At 30.5% G+C, this 21,915-nt stretch overlaps 1 protein-coding gene across 3 annotated transcripts in view; it reads right to left on the reverse strand.

The window, feature by feature from the left end:
- The window catches only part of LOC145247945 (putative sodium/potassium-transporting ATPase subunit beta-3), a 238,430-nt gene that overhangs the window by 174,957 nt on the left and 41,558 nt on the right, over positions 1 to 21,915 (reverse strand). For 2 of the 3 annotated variants that reach the window (XM_080109590.1, XM_080109588.1), the window contains exon 2: positions 11,216 to 11,356. The exons of the other annotated variant lie outside the window; for it this stretch is intronic. In XM_080109590.1, the coding sequence (XP_079965716.1) occupies positions 11,216 to 11,356 (141 nt within the window). The remainder of the gene's footprint in view (positions 1 to 11,215; positions 11,357 to 21,915) is intronic. 3 annotated transcript variants of the gene reach the window in all.

Below are 21,915 nucleotides of genomic sequence, written 5' to 3' on the forward strand. Positions count from 1 at the left end.
TCTGATTTTCCTGAGAAGACCTTCATGCCATACCCTGTCAAAAGCCTTAGATATATCTAGAGCTACCACTCTACCTTTCCCCACTTTGTCCAGTGACTGATATATACGTTTTGAGATTACAGTTAGGATGTCTGCTGTTGAATGGTTTGTCTAAATCCATATTGTTGGTCAGTCAGACGTTTAGCATCTGTAAGGTGATGGACTAGAGCTTGGTCAATTATTGTCTCAAATATTTTGGCGAAAAGTGGGAGGAGGCTAATGAGGCGATAATTTACTGGGTCAGTTCTTTCTCCAGAATTCTTGAAAACTGGTACTACAGAAGCAGTTTTCCAGCAGGCAGGAAAGCAAGATTCATTAAGGCATTTGTTGTAAAGTTTGGAGAGAACTGGAGCTACTTCGGCGGCACACTTTTTTAAAAGCACAGCCGGGATGAGATCAGGTCCACACGCTTTTGCAGTGTCAAGATTTCTTATGATAGCATGCACCTGACAAGGGGTGATTTTCAGATCGTCTAGTGTGGCGTCTGTCCGCAAAGGAAAGTCAGGGAGGGGGTGGTTGGCAGGGTCCAGCGTGGAGTTGGAGGCAAACCGACTGGCAAGCATGTTAGCCTTCTCAGTTGCAGAGCAAACAACCTTGTGATTGTTGGATAATGGGGGGATTGTTGATTGGCCATTATTTACTACACTGTTGAAGATTTTCCAGAAGTTGCGGGTTCCTAATTTCTGTGCTTCGATGCGTTTTTTGGTTGTTTCATTAAATTCTCTCTTAGCTGTCGCTATTTCTTTCTTACAGTTACTTCTGGCTTCTATATACTTCTGCCTGTTTGAACTGGACTTATGTCGGTTAAATTAGCGGTACGCATGCTGCCTTTGCGTGATGGCAGCTACACAAGTAGAAGTAAACCATTGGGGAGAGTGGGGCTTGCTATAAAATTTCCGTGTGGGAACATGTGTTTCAATTGCTGTTTTGAACCATTCAGTGGTCTCATTTGCGCATTGTTCAGCAGGAAGTGAAAAAATATTTTGCCATGGTGTGTCCTTGATGAGATCCCGGATGGCTTCCCAGTCAGCCTTTTTATAATATCTCGTTGTTTTGAGCATTGGCTCTTCAGTTTTGGCTCTAAAGTTTAGGGCTATTTCAACTATTACCACTGCATGATCGGCGTTCCCAAATGTTTGTTTGTACCCAATATATAGTTAATACTCTATTATTATATTGTACCTAATATATAGTAAATACTCTATTATTATATTGTACCCAATATATAGTTAATACTCTGTTATTATATTGTACCTAATATATAGTTAATACTCTATTATTATATTGTACCCAATATATAGTTACTACTCTATTATTATATTGTACCTAATATATAGTTAATACTCTATTATTATATTGTACCTAATATATAGTTAATACTCTATTATTATATTGTACCCAATATATAGTTAATACTCTGTTATTATATTGTACCCAATATATAGTTAATACTCTATTATTATATTGTACCCAATATATAGTCAATACTCTATTATTATATTGTACCCAATATATAGTCAATACTCTATTATTATATTGTACCCAATATATAGTCAATACTCTATTATTATATTGTACCTAATATATAGTTAATACTCTATTATTATATTGTACCCAATATATAGTCAATACTCTATTATTATTATATTGTACCCAATATATAGTCAATACTCTATTATTATATTGTACCCAATATATAGTCAATACTCTATTATTATATTGTACCCAATATATAGTCAATACTCTATTATTATATTGTACCTAATATATAGTCAATACTCTATTATTATATTGTACCTAATATATAGTTAATACTCTATTATTATATTGTACCCAATATATAGTCAATACTCTATTATTATATTGTACCCAATATATAGTCAATACTCTGTTATTATATTGAACCTAATATATAGTTAATACTCTGTTATTATATTGTACCCAATATATAGTTAATACTCTATTATTATATTGTACCTAATATATAGTTAATACTCTGTTATTATATTGTACCCAATATATAGTTAATACTCTATTATTATATTGTACCCAATATATAGTTAATACTCTATTATTATATTGTACCCAATATATAGTTAATACTCTATTATTATATTGTACCCAATATATAGTTAATACTCTATTATTATATTGTACCCAATATATAGTTAATACTCTATTATTATATTGTACCCAATATATAGTTAATACTCTATTATTATATTGTACCTAATATATAGTTAATACTCTGTTATTATATTGTACACAATATATAGTTAATACTCTATTATTATATTGTACCCAATATATAGTTAATACTCTATTATTATATTGTACCCAATATATAGTTAATACTCTATTATTATATTGTACCCAATATATAGTTAATACTCTATTATTATATTGTACCCAATATATAGTTAATACTCTGTTATTATATTGTACCCAATATATAGTTAATACTCTATTATTATATTGTACCCAATATATAGTTAATACTCTATTATTATATTGTACCTAATATATAGTTAATACTCTATTATTATATTGTACCCAATATATAGTTAATACTCTGTTATTATATTGTACCTAATATATAGTTAATACTCTATTATTATATTGTACCCAATATATAGTTAATACTCTATTATTATATTGTACCTAATATATAGTTAATACTCTATTATTATATTGTACCCAATATATAGTTAATACTCTATTATTATATTGTACCCAATATATAGTTAATACTCTATTATTATATTGTACCCAATATATAGTTAATACTCTATTATTATATTGTACCTAATATATAGTTAATACTCTATTATTATATTGTACCCAATATATAGTTAATAGTCTGTTATTATATTGTACCCAATATATAGTTAATACTCTATTATCATATTGTACCCAATATATAGTTAATACTCTGTTATTATATTGTACCCAATATATAGTTAATACTCTATTATTATATTGTACCTAATATATAGTCAATACTCTATTATTATATTGTACCCAATATATAGTTAATACTCTATTATTATATTGTACCTAATATATAGTTTATACTCTATTATTATATTGTACCTAATATATAGTTAATACTCTATTATTATATTGTACCCAATATATAGTTAATACTCTATTATTATATTGTACCCAATATATAGTTAATACTCTATTATTATATTGTACCCAATATATAGTTAATACTCTATTATTATATTGTACCCAATATATAGTTAATACTCTATTATTATATTGTACCCAATATATAGTTAATACTATATTATTATATTGTACCCAATATATAGTTAATACTATATTATTATATTGTACCCAATATATAGTTAATACTCTATTATTATATTGTACCCAATATATAGTTAATACTCTATTATTATATTGTACCTAATATATAGTTAATACTCTATTATTATATTGTACCTAATATATAGTTAATACTCTATTATTATATTGTACCTAATATATAGTTAATACTCTATTATTATATTGTACCTAATATATAGTTAATACTCTATTATTATATTGTACCCAACATATAGTTAATACTCTATTATTATATTGTACCTAATATATAGTCAATACTCTATTATTATATTGTACCTAATATATAGTTAATACTTTATTATTATATTGTACCTAATATATAGTTAATACTCTATTATTATATTGTACCTAATATATAGTTAATACTCTATTATTATATTGTACCCTATATATAGTTAATACTCTATTATTATATTGTACCTAATATATAGTTAATACTCTGTTATTATATTGTACCTAATATATAGTTAATACTCTATTATTATATTGTAGCCAATATATAGTTAATACTCTATTATTATATTGTACCTAATATATAGTTAATACTCTGTTATTATATTGTACCCAATATATAGTTAATACTCTATTATTATATTGTACCCAATATATAGTTAATACTCTATTATTATATTGTACCTAATATATAGTTAATACTCTATTATTATATTGTACCCAATATATAGTTAATACTCTATTATTATATTGTACCTAATATATAGTTAATACTCTGTTATTATATTGTACCCAATATATAGTTAATACTCTATTATTATATTGTACCCAATATATAGTTAATACTCTGTTATTATATTGTACCTAATATATAGTTAATACTCTATTATTATATTGTACCCAATATATAGTTAATACTATAATATTATATTGTACCCAATATATAGTTAATACTATATTAATATATTGTACCCAATATATAGTTAATACTCTATTATTATATTGTACCCAATATATAGTTAATACTCTATTATTATATTTTACCTAATATATAGTTAATACTCTATTATTATATTGTACCTAATATATAGTTAATACTCTATTATTATATTGTAACTAATATATAGTTAATACTCTATTATTATATTGTACCTAATATATAGTTAATACTCTATTATTATATTGTACCCAATATATAGTTAATACTCTATTATTATATTGTACCTAATATATAGTCAATACTCTATTATTATATTGTACCTAATATATAGTTAATACTCTATTATTATATTGTACCTAATATATAGTTAATACTCTATTATTATATTGTACCTAATATATAGTTAATACTCTATTATTATATTGTACCCAATATATAGTTAATACTCTATTATTATATTGTACCTAATATATAGTTAATACTCTGTTATTATATTGTACCCAATATATAGTTAATACTCTATTATTATATTGTACCCAATATATAGTTAATACTCTATTATTATATTGTACCTAATATATAGTTAATACTCTGTTATTATATTTTACCCAATATATAGTTAATACTCTATTATTATATTGTACCCAATATATAGTTAATACTCTATTATTATATTGTACCTAATATATAGTTAATACTCTATTATTATATTGTACCCAATATATAGTTAATACTCTATTATTATATTGTACCTAATATATAGTTAATACTCTGTTATTATATTGTACCCAATATATAGTTAATACTCTATTATTATATTGTACCCAATATATAGTTAATACTCTGTTATTATATTGTACCTAATATATAGTTAATACTCTATTATTATATTGTACCTAATATATAGTTAATACTCTATTATTATATTGTACCTAATATATAGTTAATACTCTATTATTATATTGTACCTAATATATAGTTAATACTCTATTATTATATTGTACCTAATATATAGTTAATACTCTATTATTATATTGTACCCAATATATAGTTAATACTCTATTATTATATTGTACCTAATATATAGTCAATACTCTATTATTATATTGTACCTAATATATAGTTAATACTCTATTATTATATTGTACCTAATATATAGTTAATACTCTATTATTATATTGTACCTAATATATAGTTAATACTCTATTATTATATTGTACCCAATATATAGTTAATACTCTATTATTATATTGTACCTAATATATAGTTAATACTCTGTTATTATATTGTACCTAATATATAGTTAATACTCTATTATTATATTGTACCCAATATATAGTTAATACTCTATTATTATATTGTACCTAATATATAGTTAATACTCTGTTATTATATTGTACCCAATATATAGTTAATACTCTATTATTATATTGTACCCAATATATAGTTAATACTCTATTTTTATATTGTACCTAATATATAGTTAATACTCTATTATTATATTGTACCCAATATATAGTTAATACTCTATTATTATATTGTACCTAATATATAGTTAATACTCTGTTATTATATTGTACCCAATATATAGTTTATACTCTATTATTATATTGTACCCAATATATAGTTAATACTCTGTTATTATATTGTACCTAATATATAGTTAATACTCTATTATTATATTGTACCTAATATATAGTTAATACTCTGTTATTATATTGTACCTAATATATAGTTAATACTCTGTTATTATATTGTACCTAATATATAGTTAATACTCTATTATTATATTGTACCCAATATATAGTTAATACTCTATTATTATATTGTACCTAATATATAGTTAATACTCTATTATTATATTGTACCCAATATATAGTTAATACTCTATTATTATATTGTACCCAATATATAGTTAATACTCTATTATTATATTGTACCCAATATATAGTTAATACTCTATTATTATATTGTACCCAATATATAGTTAATACTCTATTATTATATTGTACCTAATATATAGTTAATACTCTATTATTATATTGTACCTAATATATAGTTAATACTCTGTTATTATATTGTACCTAATATATAGTTAATACTCTATTATTATATTGTACCTAATATATAGTTAATACTCTATTATTATATTGTACCCAATATATAGTTAATACTCTATTATTATATTGTACCTAATATATAGTTAATACTCTGTTATTATATTGTACCTAATATATAGTTAATACTCTATTATTATATTGTACCTAATATATAGTTAATACTCTATTATTATATTGTACCCAATATATAGTTAATACTCTGTTATTATATTGTACCCAATATATAGTTAATACTCTATTATTATATTGTACCCAATATATAGTTAATACTCTGTTATTATATTGTACCCAATATATAGTAAATACTCTATTATTATATTGTACCTAATATATAGTTAATACTCTGTTATTATATTGTACCCAATATATAGTAAATACTCTATTATTATATTGTACCTAATATATAGTAAATACTCTGTTATTATATTGTACCTAATATATAGTTAATACTCTGTTATTATATTGTACCTAATATATAGTTAATAATCTATTATTATATTGTACCTAATATATAGTTAATACTCTATTATTATATTGTACCTAATATATAGTTAATACTCTATTATTATATTGTACCTAATATATAGTTAATACTCTATTATTATATTGTACCCAATATATAGTAAATACTCTATTATTATATTGTACCCAATATATAGTTAATACTCTGTTATTATATTGTACCCAATATATAGTTAATACTCTGTTATTATATTGTACCTAATATATAGTTAATACTCTATTATTATATTGTACCCAATATATAGTTAATACTCTATTATTATATTGTACCCAATATATAGTAAATACTCTATTATTATATTGTACCCAATATATAGTTAATACTCTGGTATTATATTGTACCCAATATATAGTTAATACTCTATTATTATATTGTACCCAATATATAGTTAATACTATATTATTATATTGTACCCAATATATAGTCAATACTCTATTATTATATTGTACCCAATATATAATAGTGATTTCAAAAGTTAAAAAATATGACTTATGTTCCTTCAGATAGAATTAAAACCAAAAAAATTTATATGAGCTAAGGCCACATGTTTATTAAAACTTTACAAATTAACTGACTTAAACATATAAATATATATATATATACTCATACATAAATCGTACACATTAGTTCGAATTGCAGCTGTTAGGTTCCAGTTTTTCAATTTTGATTCCTTAGCAAGTTTTTTCCAACTAAAACTCAATTTGAATTTTTTCCACGGGTTCGAATAGCCCATATATCAATTTTCGAGTCTGTAGATCAAAAATTGATAGAGTAGTTTGATAGAGACCGTTCTCCACACACACACAGGGTCACAAAACAAAGCAAACATTTATAGCAAGTGTAAACAAGTAAAAAAGTACTTGTTTTACTATTTAATGCCAGATTCAATTTTAAAATGCTACCTGGAAATAAACCTAAGAAATTATGCTATATATATATATATGTATATATATATCATGATTCTTTGAGGGGCACAAAATTTATACAATGCAATCATGAAAGGAAGACGAAAATTCATGATTAAAACCTTTAAAATAAAGTCAACGTTTAAAATAGTTAACGGGGTGAAGAGAAAAAAAAATGGGAGAGTCAGCTGACCGGTTTCGCCCTCGCTTTATCAAAGCTGTATCGAGGGATTTCAGAGAAAAAAAAACAGGAATGGGAATCGAAAATATGTACAAATAAAAATAACGTTGCGTTACGTTATGTATGGGGGGATTGGGGATAAATCGATTGAAATACAGCAACGTAATATTACTCAAAGATCCTAGAGACTAATCACACTCAAACCAAAGAGGCATTCCTTCTGCTTACAGAGGGAAAGCCTTCTCAACCGAATGTGAAAGTCTCTAAGATCTTTAAATGAAATAATGAGTGAGCACGAGTCAAGATTGAAAAAGAATTTGTGCTAAAGTTCGCTGCACAAGACGGGTTTTTTATAAGGTGGTCAGTAATTGAAGACCCGTATGTATTGGCAATTACGGCTGTTGTTTGGTATGTCTCATTTCTGATTTTGGTAGGTACGTGTTGTTGGACTCTGTTGGACTATATATATATATATATATATATATATATATATATATATATATATATATATATATCCTCCGATGAGATGAGCAATTCATTGAAAATCTATGGGTTAAGGAAAAAAAAACATTAATAATTATTTGTACTCCTTTGTCAAACAATAAATTTTGTTGTAATCTAAATATTAATTTACTTGTCCATACGTCCAGTGTCACACAAAAAACGTCATCACAAACATCAATTAATGAGAAACGAGTTTATCCCCTTTATAGTCGCTCTTTATCAGTTAAAAATCATTAAAACCTCTCCAAAAATTTTCAACAAAAAAACAAAAACATGGCTATTGATTTATTGTTTCAAATTGGTTATCTTATTTCATAAATTTTTAAAAGTCATGTTGACAGGAGACTGTAAGTTTTTTAATTGTATTTATAGTTTCTTTTTAAAATTTAAAAACAAATTGCAAGTGAATTGACATGTGCTCCTTTATAATTTATATAAAAAAATATTCAGAAAAAAAAATGTGTTATGTGTTGAAATTTCATTGAAAAAAATGTAAATTTTTTAATCAATTCTTTTTAGCTGTAAATCGTTAAAAATTTTGCTAAAAAGTTTAAAATTCGTCGTTATTTGTTTTATTTTGTTTTTTATTCATTTTATTTATAATGTGTTTAAAAAAAAATTCAACCACCGTGGAATTTCCACGGGTTCTGCTAGTTTACATAATTTAACTCAGATTTTCTAGACTAATACTGGGGCGATTAATCATAATCACGGATTGTAAAAATAAGAATTTGTATTAGAAAAATTTTAGCCTAATTTCCAATTCCCAAAATGATCTGTTTAATTTTTTTTTTCTTTTTAAATTATTTTCTATTGCTGGTATTAATGATGGAATGTTGGATAGTTCTTGATTCTAAACTACCATTAAAAATATTTATAAATCATAATAACGAATTTAGGTAAAAATGGCACAGGTGAATTAAAAAAAAAAAGGACACAATGAAAAATTATAAGTGAAAATCTCACAATGAGTTTATCAAAAATCTTGGATGCAGTCCATAAACAAAAAAAAATTAAGGTTTTTATCAAAGTTAAAAATAAGATTATATCTACATTTAAAATAGATGAAAACTCTTTGTTACTTCCGCCCCTAAAAAAAAATTAAATTCTACCTTTTTAGGCGATTACGCGATTTTAGAATTGAAATCAGAATCGATAATTGTATCAGAATCGAAAATTTAGAACAAAATTGGTAATTTTATCAGAATCAGGAAAGTTATTGGAATCTTCCATCATTTGTCAGAATTTAATTCTTCCATCTACCCTTCTTTCTCTCTTTCTTTTCTACTTTCTTTAACCCACCCCTCTATGCAAGTAGTTGTAGACTGCTACTGATAGCTCGTGACTGTTTCTTTGTTGACGATTGGTCGAGTGATTTCTTGCTAGCTGATTTTAAGTGAAAATGGAAGTGAAAAAAAGAGAGTTGCTGCTTTGGCCTTTGGGAGTGAAAGGTTGTTGTTTGGAAATGTCGGACCTGGATGTATTACCCATCGGGGTGAGACATCAGGAGGTTCTAGTTGAAGATCCTACTTCGTTAGTTAAATTTTCGTCTAGGTGACAAAAACGAAGAGAAAAATGCCGGCGGGGGTCAGACAGAAAAGTCTTAAAAAATCTTGTTTAGAGGAAGAGAAATAAGTGTAAAAGTTAAACCTCAGACGAGTAAAAAAAGTGACATTGCAAACAACAATTTGCTTGTTACTCAGGAAATATTCGAAGTGAAAAGGAAAGTGTATAATCTTCAATGGTGCAGCAAGAAGAGCCTTCTCTAATAAAAGTTTTCGTTCGACTAAGCTGTCGAAACTACATCAGGTCAAGTAATGTTTTTTTTTATCCAGGTAAAAGCCGACAAATATGAGTAAAAGAAAGTTGAAAAAGATGCAGATTTATTTGATATATAAAAAAAAGAAACTCCAACGAGATATTTTTCATTTTTATACTATCTCAAGCAGGAATAACATTCTTCTCTCTAAAAAAAAAAAAAAAAAAAAAAAATTCCATACAACTTATCCTTGCTTCTAAAAAAACAAAAAAACTATTCTTACCTCAAAGTAAGTTTTGCCTCTTTCTTTATCTTTTCTTATCGTTTAGTTCTACTCTTTCTTTCCCCCTGAACTGTTACTAGAACCTTTAAGGTTCGCCAAAAGGGGACATTCTTTTGGGACACTCAAAATATAGTCTTCTATACGGTTAAAAGTTGAACTTCAGACTTTATTATTATTTTTCTCCCTCCCTTCAATTTATTTTTCCCTTTTTAAATAAAAGTTTATAATGATTTCAAGTGGTTTTTATTTTCTCTTTCTCCTTGTCTTGTAAATGGTTGTATGTAATTGATTTTTACAGATTCTAGTATTTAAATACGTTTAATTTGGCTGTTACTAAGTTAAATTCGAATACATTAAGTCAGATCCAAATATAAATACATCTGATATATTGATACTCAAATAGCCATGATCCAAGTAGCTTATTTTTTTGTTTGTTCCTTCTGCAATGCTATTGGTGTGAAGATATTTTATTATGGACCAGTTTCTTTCTATAAATACTTATTCCTGGAAGGAAAAACTTTAGAGCGGCAGTTTTTTTCTTATTTATCAAATATTATTATACATTAAGGGGAAGTAATCATGCCATGAGTTATTTCCCTTTAATTACACAGTGGTTAAAAAGTAATATAGAAATAAGATGTAAAACCATTACCTGGAGTTCCACCCATGCGACTATGGCGACCTGTGAGTTTTGGGATGGTGTACGGGACGGTTAGATAGAACACTCTGAACATGCCAGCAGATAATGTCGCCATAAATAAAAAGAACAGCAAATAATAGAGACCTAATTTACCTGAAAAGAAAATATTGCAATATTATTGAAAGAACAAAACAGATAACAAAAATTTTAAGTTTTTTTACTTAGACTAGCAGAGAAACCCGATGAATATCTGATTATTTATGTTAAGAATAAGTAGGTTTGAAAACACCTTTTAAAGATTGTGTCATGCTGGTCTAATGGTCCTATGTGGGTGGGTAGAGATGATGTCAAATAGTATAAAATTTGAGAGCGTGTCGTTTAAGTATTTTCAGTATAGCCTGGTGATGAACAGAAATATACGCAGTGCCCCAGTGAAGTCAGACGATAAAGGTCTCCCTAGAGCAGGGGTCTCCAAAATTTTTGAACAGAGGGTCATATTGTTGACTTTTTAGAGCTACGTGGGCCAAAATGAAAAAAATTAATAAATAAATAAATAATAGAAAATGCCCTGGACATGCTTTATACTGTTTTGCTTATTAGCTTTACGTTTTAGTGAAAATGGTTCTCCTAGACCTCATTCTTTTAATTATTTTTCGAGCAAAAAGAGAAACCACCACACTATTTTCCCACATTTCCATACAAAAAAAAAAAAAAGAAAAAATCCTGAATGTTGTAACGTTTTCCTTAAGAGCTCTGTGGGCCGGATTAAAGACTTTGGCGGTCCAGATCTGGCCTACGGACTGTAGTTTGGAAACCTCTGCCCTAGACAAAAACAGATGAAGATGTTGATGACGTAAGAAATCATGTGTTTGGAGTTTGAAACAGTTTTCGAGCAGATTTACATTGAGAGAACCAGAGAGCAGACGTACAACAACTATGCAAGGACCAAAGTGAATCTCGACACTGCCTGTTTGTCAACAAAGTCTTAAATTAGATAAAAAGAATTAATTTAAGATCATATATATATATATATATATATATATATATATATATATATAAAACTCAAATGATCTTGTAACGATGTATGTAACCCACTTTCTGGTTTACGAAATCCGGTTGCGTATGCGCGCATGACCTGCGCACTAAGATATTAACGTTATTATTTCGAAATTATTATTTAACATGGGAAGAGTGGGGCTTAAAATAACTTAAACGTGATACAAAAATGAATGATGCAAAAAAAAAAACAGACAGTATTAACAATTGTTTATTTGGATAATTTAAATGCGAAAAAAACAAAAAAACAAAAGAACAATTGGGACGCTGAAGTATTAACGTTATTATTTCGAAATTATTATTTAACATGGGAAGAGTGGGTTTTAAAATAACTTAAACGTAATACAGAAATGAACGATGTAAAAAAAAAATATCAGATATATCAAAATTTGAATTATACTATAATAAGTATTATGGTATCTGTTCAGTGCACATTTACCTATAAGTATGGCCAACCATTTATAATTCAGAAACTGTAATTTGTTTTTTTTTCAAAAATAATCAATTATAATAAACAGAACAACTCATAGAAATCTATCTATGTTCTTTTTTCATTTTAATATACTTTCAAAGAAATGTTTCTGTTATGTCAAAAAAAAAAACCTATTTTCTTTACGTCACAAGTGTCACGCTAATACATGAATTCCATAGCTAATATAACATACTGACCCAACAGGTCACGGGTAGTCTAGTATATATATATATATATATATATATATATATATATATATATATATATATATATATATAAAAGAGTAAAAGGTAGTTTACTTGAAGCATTGCTGGTAAAGGAATATATGGAAGTTTTAAAAGCCAAAAGCAATGCGCAAAGGACCGGAATCATGAGAGTAAAGAAAAGAAAAACAAACAAATAGACGGGTATGTTTGAGTAGAGAAATGTCTAACTGTTTATTCATCTATCATTCCTCACCTCGTTGTTAGTTCCATACCACCAACGGACTTTATATACACTGGACATAATAACAACTTGGTTGCAAATTAATTATACAACGATCTTTTAAAGGGTGTTTTCAAACCTACTTATTCTTAACATAAATAATCAAATGTTGTCTATTCATCGGGTCTCTCTGCTAGTCTAAATAAAAAAACTTAAAATTAAATTTTTATTTAATTCAGACGAAAGTTCCTATTTGTTTTGCCTCCCCATGGGACAGTTAGATAAAGAAGAAAAAAATCTTAGACTATCCTTTTTTACAAGGTATAATTCTCCCCCCCCTCTCTATCTCTCTCTTTTCTTTTAAAAGAACCTTCTCTCTCAATAAACCTTTAAATCGTCAAAAGTCTCCTTGTATTTATTTACATGCATGAAGGTTAGTCGTCTTGAGAAGGAGAAGATCAAGCCACTGGCCTTCGGATCACGGAGGACCCTACTAACCACTACTGGTATTTTTTTTTCTTCCCTGCCCTCGACACAAATGAATTATTGTATTACCTGTATCATCTCTTTTGTTTTTACACGCTAATAAAAAATATTTTAAAAATTGGGTGCTAAGTAGGACGTCCCCATATACGAAAGGGCGAATGCGGTATTATGGTGAAAGAAGATTCTAGTTAAGAGAAACTTTTGTTTAGTTCTAGAGTGACAAGGATGACCAACGACCCCCATCGGTTCCCCCCTTTTGAGTTGGCCTTGTGCCTAAGTTTTATGTTCATGTTCATTTTTTGCCTGAATAAAAGATTTAATATCTTAAAGTGTAGTATCTGTTTTTTAGATGCTGCACTTCAATTTCTTGTTCTCTGTCAGTGGAGGAGAAATCCTTCACGACTGTGACAGTTTTTATTTTTGTTCCTTTTCTCCACATTAAAAAACGACCCTGGTGTCTAACTCTGTCCCGTGGGGAGACATTGTAAATAGGAACAATGGCTACACACAGGGAAAAAACGATGACGGAAAGAACAAAGCCAGACACACGTAACATAAAAAGAATTTATTAGGTGAACCGTTTTATGATCGCTTTTCGATGGTGACCGGCATGTGCAACGAATGAACGCTTCTTGAACAAACAAGCACGGGCATGTGTGTGAAAGACCATAAAGAAATGAGAGACAACGCAATGGAGTTTCATTCTATATTAATGAACACACTTTATTTGTCATTCTCCTTAGTAGCTTAGGTAGGAGAGAGAAATAGATTAGTAAGAGAGTTCATTATTCATACTCGCTTGTAGTAGTCGTGAAAAGAGTTCGTTGAAAGAGAGAGAAAGGTGGTCAATGTGTTTAAAGATAGATTTAATATATATTGTTGAGGAGAGAATAGTTCAGTCCACACGTGTTTATAGCAAGTAGTCGCCGGGGCAAAGGAACCCGATTACAGGAGAAAGAAAGGGCAAAGACTTCAGTGTGTTTGCGTGTTGTCGTGGGTGAGTGTGAGTTGTATCGACGAGAGTAGTCACGTGATTGAGAGCTGGCTTGTGATTGGCCAAGCCGGGAGGAAATGGATTTCAAATCTCAAATTGTGAGAAGTAGCTCCTGCCTGTGATTGTAGCGAGTGTCAGCTGCTACAACCATATGTCCTCATCTGCTTCTCTTCATAGAACTTTCCTTCTATTTTGTATTTATTGAAACGTAAATAAGTATCAATTAGCATGTTACATCTTAATTATCAACCCCAATCTCCTGCGTGGAGCCATCACGAGTCGTTGACTCCCCCATTACAGACTGACTATTTTGACCAGTTTAACTTTATCTCTATATAAATAAAATGAACTCATTTTTTCCCGTCGGATTTTGACCTTAATAGGATTAAAAATCAAGATATTTCATGAAATATAATATGCACAAACGGCAGAACAATATCTGAGGTGTGTTATATATCTGAGGTGTGTTATAGGCTTATTATTTCTCAAATTCCTCGATAATCTTAGATTTCTATACTTTTTCTGCTGAGAAGTCACGGCCAAAATCGGTTAAGATCAATGGAAGTGGTAAAATATTTTCTCTCTAATAAATTCCTCCTCCCCCTGCCACCACTTAACACCGTTTGGTGATCGTTCACAAGGAACAGTTGAGAAGAGAACACCGGTTTGGCTTCGTAGTTCTTTCATGTGAAGTTATTTAAAATCACTAAACTAAGCTGCAGTGCTCTGTGGCGTAGTGGTTAGCGTGCTGGACAATTCACATTATATTTTCACGTTCGTGCCGACCTACCGTAGTCGTTTTTTTTTTTTTTTTCCTAAACAACTGGAATGGACTTTTCTTGGTGGCCGAACTGTTAACGTTGCAGATGTTTTTTTGTTTGTTTTTTTTTTCACACTTTATTTTCCTACTTTTACTCATGACTCCGGGTTTGATCCTTCCTACTTACCTACCATAACATTTTTTAAAACTCCCCCCCCCCCGTCCCGGAAACAAACACTCGGGCACCGCCGGGTACCCCCGCTAGTTTATTATAAGATGTATTATTTATTTTAAGTTTTTTTACTTAGATGATCAACACTTATCAAGGCCTGGAGGCCATTCTGTTTGATAGCCGGTTGCAGTGTATATGTATTGTATGTATATATAATGTGTTTATAAACGAGTCTATTTACTGTTGACGTGTCGTTTATATTCATGTATTTCGTGTGATTGTCTCTAATTCCTATTTACTTTACCTTGTTACAGGACAGAGTAAGACTCGAGGGTCGCTTTTTAATGTCGAGAAAGGAATAAAAATTTTTAATTCTCTCAGCCGTGAAGGGTTTCTCCTCCACTAACTGAGAACAAAAAAATTAAAGTGTAGCATCAGAACAGATACTACAATTTCATCTTGGCCCAAAGACCAAGAAATGTGTATATTTACGACAATTTTTGTGTATGTGTGCATATTCACACATAACAGCAATAAAAGGATGGATACAATTCTATGGGGTGCACATCGAAGAATAAGGAAACATACCTTCTATATGGTTGATCTTATGTCGACGGATCTTTGGAAAAATCGGCAATATGAAGATTCTTACAAAAGAAGCTTGCTTGTATTTATAGCCTTTATTTTCCGATGCTTCCCCATTAAAAAAGGCACGCTGGTCTCCATCTTAATTATCAAAGGTACCCTGGTCTTTTACATCTTAATTATCAACCCCACCCTCCCACTTAAAGCCATCATGATTCGTTGACTCCCCCGTTACAAACTGACTTAACTAACTTCATAGTATAAATCTAAAATGCATTATGTCATTATTAGGGCTGTGACAACAGCATATTCTTTTCATTGTTTTAACTCTTGAGTATATATCCATTAATATCTTATATGTTTTTATATAGACTGATGTGGTTCTCGATTGATTGACTGTGTCTAACTGTGTCGGATATATACTTGAGTCAAAAGAATGAAAAGAATATTCTGTTGTTACAGCCTAATTATCACTCACATAATCAAAGAATCAAAACTCTCATCATCCATTGTTTTTCCCAAAATCTATTTGTTATATTTTCTTATAACATTCTTAGTGAAAAAAATTTCAGAAGGACATTTCATCCATCAAGTTACATTCCTGGAAATTATTTAATATAAATACTTTTTATTTATTCATTGTGGACTATCATCCTCATCTTTTTTAGTTGTTGTTTCACGACGTTTTGACCAACTATTCCTCTGGCCTTTGTCAGGTGGGAATCGCAACGGGATAGGAACTCTGAATCTCCTAACTGCATCCTCAGCAATTACTGCCTTCCATAGTTGTTGTCATCTCACCACGTTTTTGGCCAAGTAACCCTCTTGGCTTTGGGTAGGATTTAAACCGCTATCTTCAGACAATTCTGACCTGGAACCATAGAGATTCAATGCCTCTATCCACTGTGCTACAGGCCCCAGTAATTGCTGAGGACGCAGTAAGGAGATTCGGAGTTCCTATCCCGTCGCGGTTACCACCTGACGAAGACCAGAGGAATAATTGGCCGAAATGTTGTGAAACAACCACTAAAAAAAGATGAGGATGATAGTCTGCAATAAATAAATAAATAAATAATACTCATCTCAATGATGAATAATACCCCCCCCAAAAAAAAACGGGCCCCCAACTTTAATTAAGCATCGTTTCTTAGGCCTGTTTTTTTGGGTCACCCTGTATATATGTAAATATTTTTATTCTTCTAAAATATAACTTTTCGCATCGATAAAATTTTTCTATCTAAACAACAATAATTCGCATAATCAACTATCAGCAAGATCACCTGGTATTTTCCGGGAACCTAATAACATAACAATTCTCGGACAAAGGTTAAGTGTTACACAAAGGGTGAGACAACAAGATCAGTCATGGTGGAAATATCTAAATTGACAACTCAATAGGAATTTATTCACAGGAGATTTGAAAATCACTATGTTATAGTCAACAGGGAAGCAGACACATGGTATTATGTTCCACAGACGGACAGTTCCAGGAAAGTAACTCTGCTCATGGAATTTTCGTTTAGTTTTGGGCACAGATAGGGAGTGAGGAAAGTTGTTTCAGCTATACAAATATTTGTTGTAAGCATTTTATGGGGACGGCCATAGATTGATGCTCAGTCGAGCACCTACCATAAACGTATATATAGAGCAGAAATTGACTAGTTACGTCTCTTCTGTGAGAAAGAGGGAGTAGGGAGGCGAAAGGGTCATCACCCACTAAATTTCGAAGACGTTTTTGCACCCCGTCAAATTGTTGGTGGTTGTTTCAGCTATGTAAATATTTGTTTTAGACATTTTATGGGGACGAGCCATAGACTGGAGCTCAGTCGAGCACCTAACATACTGTCCAGGCAAGAAAAGGTACTGTGAGCAGCTCCTCCCCAGATGTAGCAACAGTATACCCCATCTTAAGACGTAATTGATTCTTATATAGGTAGAGGATTGCGCCGAGAGCCCCTGTTGAAATTCCACAACAGCTTTCTTCATTTACTTGTGACGCAACAGATGAAAGTGCTAAGTGATAATCAATTTTAAGTAACTGTATTCTAAAGGTTGAAGGTTCAATCCTCAGTGCGGACAATACTATGAATATAATTACGAATTATTTCAAACTTCTACCTACTCATAGCAGATTCTTTTTTTTTTTTTCCTTTCTTTTTGTTACATAGGAGTCACCACTTATCAAGGCCCAGAGGCCAGCCGAGGATAAGGATTAAAGAGTGTACAGTAGTCAATGGGACAATATCAGAATAATTGTTAGTAGTGTAAATTTGGTAAATTGGATTACTTAAAAGGATGGCTCATCAAGAACTTATTTACATTGGACTTGAAGACGACCATATTGTAGTCAGCTGGAAAGCAGGCAAATGGAAGGGAGTTCCACAAGTGTGCAGTTCTAAGAAAGAAGCTTTGTTCATGGGATCTACGTTTAGGTTTAGGCACGGATAAAGAATGGAGGAAATCATTGGTAGTGTTTTCAACTAGTTGAGTGTTTCTCATAAAAGTTTGGCAAGAGGGGGCCATAGATTGGAGCTCAGACGAGTACTTACCATGAAAATGATAAAGCAGAGACAGGCTCGCAATGTCTCTTCTGTGATAATGAGGTTGCAGGGGAAAAAAAAAGGGCATCCCTACGAGGCTACGAAGTCTATTTTGAACTCTGTCAAGGCAGGATAAGGTCTTTCTAGCAGCTCCTGGCCAGATGTGGCAACAGCACTCCATCCTTGCAGATAAAGCAAAAATAATCTTGAACCATAAAAATAAACTATATATGAGAGTGTTTCCAAAAGTAAGGCTTCCTATTTTTTAACTCACAAACTAAAACAGTAAAGAGCTACAAAGACGGAAGTGGTACCATTAAAATGGGCGATATTTTGTGCTCCAGAATTTATTTTTCTATATAGTAATCACGATTCTCAATGCAATTTTCCCAGCCTCTTTTGATGCCTCGGTCATAAAAGTCCAGAGCACACTTCGTCACTCACATGTCTGTCACCAATCTGAAACCAACGAACCTATCTCCTAACTATGTTGACATCAACTGCATTGGCTTCGTAAACGTTCAACAGGCTCAATTTTTTTCTTCATAGAGGAATTCAATGATGCATCTCTGCATCTGATGTTGCTTTCTTATTGTTTCACACCATCAATATCTGCAACAGAGAAATGAAATTTCCAGGTCATGAATGCATAAGTTCAATCCTCATAAAAATGCAATTTACGATCTTCTCTGAACCATTGAGGTGGAATAAAAATAATAGGAAGCATTACTTTTTGAACGTCTCTCATATTTTTGGGATTTTTCTAGATAAGGATTGATAATTTGTATTATTTGAATTATTTGGGTTACATCCGTTGAAATGTTGTGCAAATAACATCCAAAATGAGAACAGTAATCCGCATGGAGTAAGCATTGTACATTTTTGGATCAACAATTGTGTCTCAGAGGACAGTGGAGTTCTGCGACAGATTAGTTTATTGTCGAATTGCAGCATTATCTGTGACTATGCAAGCCTATACTGGATAGATGGGCTTTGTTATTGTTGCCACAGATGCAGGTGGTGTCTGGTTGCGAGAGCTCTGTTGCAACCCTTTACCGTCTGTGCTCTCTCCCTCCCCCTACCACTGCTGGTCTCACCTCTCTTTATGGAACATGGCTTCATAGCTTTTCGCCAGCACCTGCAATCTTCACCCACAAACTCTCAGCCAGTTGGATTGATGCCATCTGCCCTCATACCTTGCTTGCGGACATTCTTGTAGTCTAGGAGAGGTCTTCCTGCTGATCTGAAGCCGAAATGTTTGGCGAATAACATCCAGGGTGAGAACAATAGTCTGAATCTAAAGAATCAAAATTATCAGTCCTCATCTCAAAAAAATTCCAAACCACAAAATGGTTATTTATGCTGGAATAAGAGCAAGCTACTTCTTTGGATTTAATAAAGGGCTCTGTTTGAAATTCTGTGCAGATTAAAGATTCCCGAGTTCAACAAGACACAATTGAAGAAGGTTGGAGGCTACATCGTGCGGAATATTGTAAGGATAATAGTTAACATGAGAACAGAAATTCAAAGAATCTGATGAATCCAAAGAATTCAAAGAATCCCAAAATTTCTAAAAATCCAAAGAATCTAAAGAATCCAAAATATTCACAGAATCTGAAGACTCCAAAAAGTTCTAAGACTCCAAAGAATCTGAAGAATTCAAAGAATTTTAAGAATCTGAAGAATCTGTAGAATATAAAGAAAATACATATGTTACAAAAGAAAAATCTCCATCTCCTTTCTTCACGTACCCAAACCACTACATACCGCATCTGTTTTCTCCCCTCCTTCTTACCACCGTTATTTTTCTGTCAAGTTTCATTGTATGAAATATCAAGTTCTGTTTAATAAAGCTTATTTTACCAAACAAATCAATCAAAATATCTTGGTCCAGCTGTTTGTATTCTTATTTCTACTAGTATGTTGACTTACTTATCCACTATTCCATGAACTGATTCTTGATTTTGTCTGAAATTTTAATTTCATATTTACTCCCTCATTATTATGTATGTAAAAGATATAATAACCAAAAATTATGTGTGTGTTAATGAATATTTGGACAGTATTATAAAACTAGTGGAACTCTGTGGAAATTTCATGGTAGCATTTTTCATTGCGCTGTATAAAAATAAGTTTGTATACATCAGCGTTGTACAACTTTTTTGAGCGGCTTTTTTTTTTTTTTTTTTTTTTTTTTACATGGAGGTCACCACTCACCACTTATCAAGACCCGGAAGCCACTCGGGGATAAGGGTTATAAGGCTTCATTTTGTTGTTGGAATTGGTCTCACCCGATTCTATTTTTAGAACTGAGTATTTACAGGAGGGACCTGGTAAATGTTTCCCAGCTGAATATAATATAGTCACTTTCAAGTTCAATGTAACCAAATTCTTATGACGTTTATGAATTTTTTAGATGAAGATTGGTTATTTGTATTATTTGGATTCTTCGGACTACTGTTGTCATCTTGAGTGTGATTTTTTACAACGTTTCGGTCGATGTAACCTCTGACCTTCTTCAGGTGTCTCATTCCTGAGTTCGGCAAGATACACCTGAAGAAGGTTGGAGGTTACATCGACCGAAACGTTGTAAAAAATCACACTCAAGATGAGAACAGTAGTCCAATGAATAATAATACAAGCAAATTCTTGTTGGGCTGAAATTTTTAATTAAATTCTGCCCAATTTTCACAATTCTTTTGTTTTTCCAGCTGGAGGTTCACCACTTATCAAGGTCCCGAGGCCATTCAAGGATAATGGTTAAGTGTTACGTAGATGGTGAGATAAGATCAGCTATAATGGAACTTGGGCAGAGCTAGACTATCCAAACTGATAATCCAACAGGAATTTATCCACATTAGACTTGAAGTTGACCATGTTATAGATAGCCAGAAAGTAGATAAATGGTATTGCATTCCGCATGGACAGTTCTAGGAAAGAAACTCTGCTCATGGAATTTTCGTTTAGTTTTGGGCACAGATAGGAATGAAGAAAATTGTTGGAGTTGTTTCAGTTAGGCGAGTACTTTTGTGAATGTTTTACGGGGAGAGATCATAGATTGGAGCTCAGTCGGGTACTTACCATAAAAGTATTGTTATCAATCATCATGGGGTTGTCACACCGTCCATTTGACAAAATGATAAATCCTTATCCTGGAGTAACCCAACGCAGTGATGGGAAGTGTCTTTGCACCAGAGGGTTATTGATGACTTTCTTTTCTT

Source organism: Euprymna scolopes, chromosome 26 (genome assembly GCF_053919585.1).
Source record: "Euprymna scolopes isolate OS-2025 chromosome 26, ASM5391958v1, whole genome shotgun sequence".
Classification (NCBI taxonomy): domain Eukaryota; kingdom Metazoa; phylum Mollusca; class Cephalopoda; order Sepiida; family Sepiolidae; genus Euprymna; species Euprymna scolopes.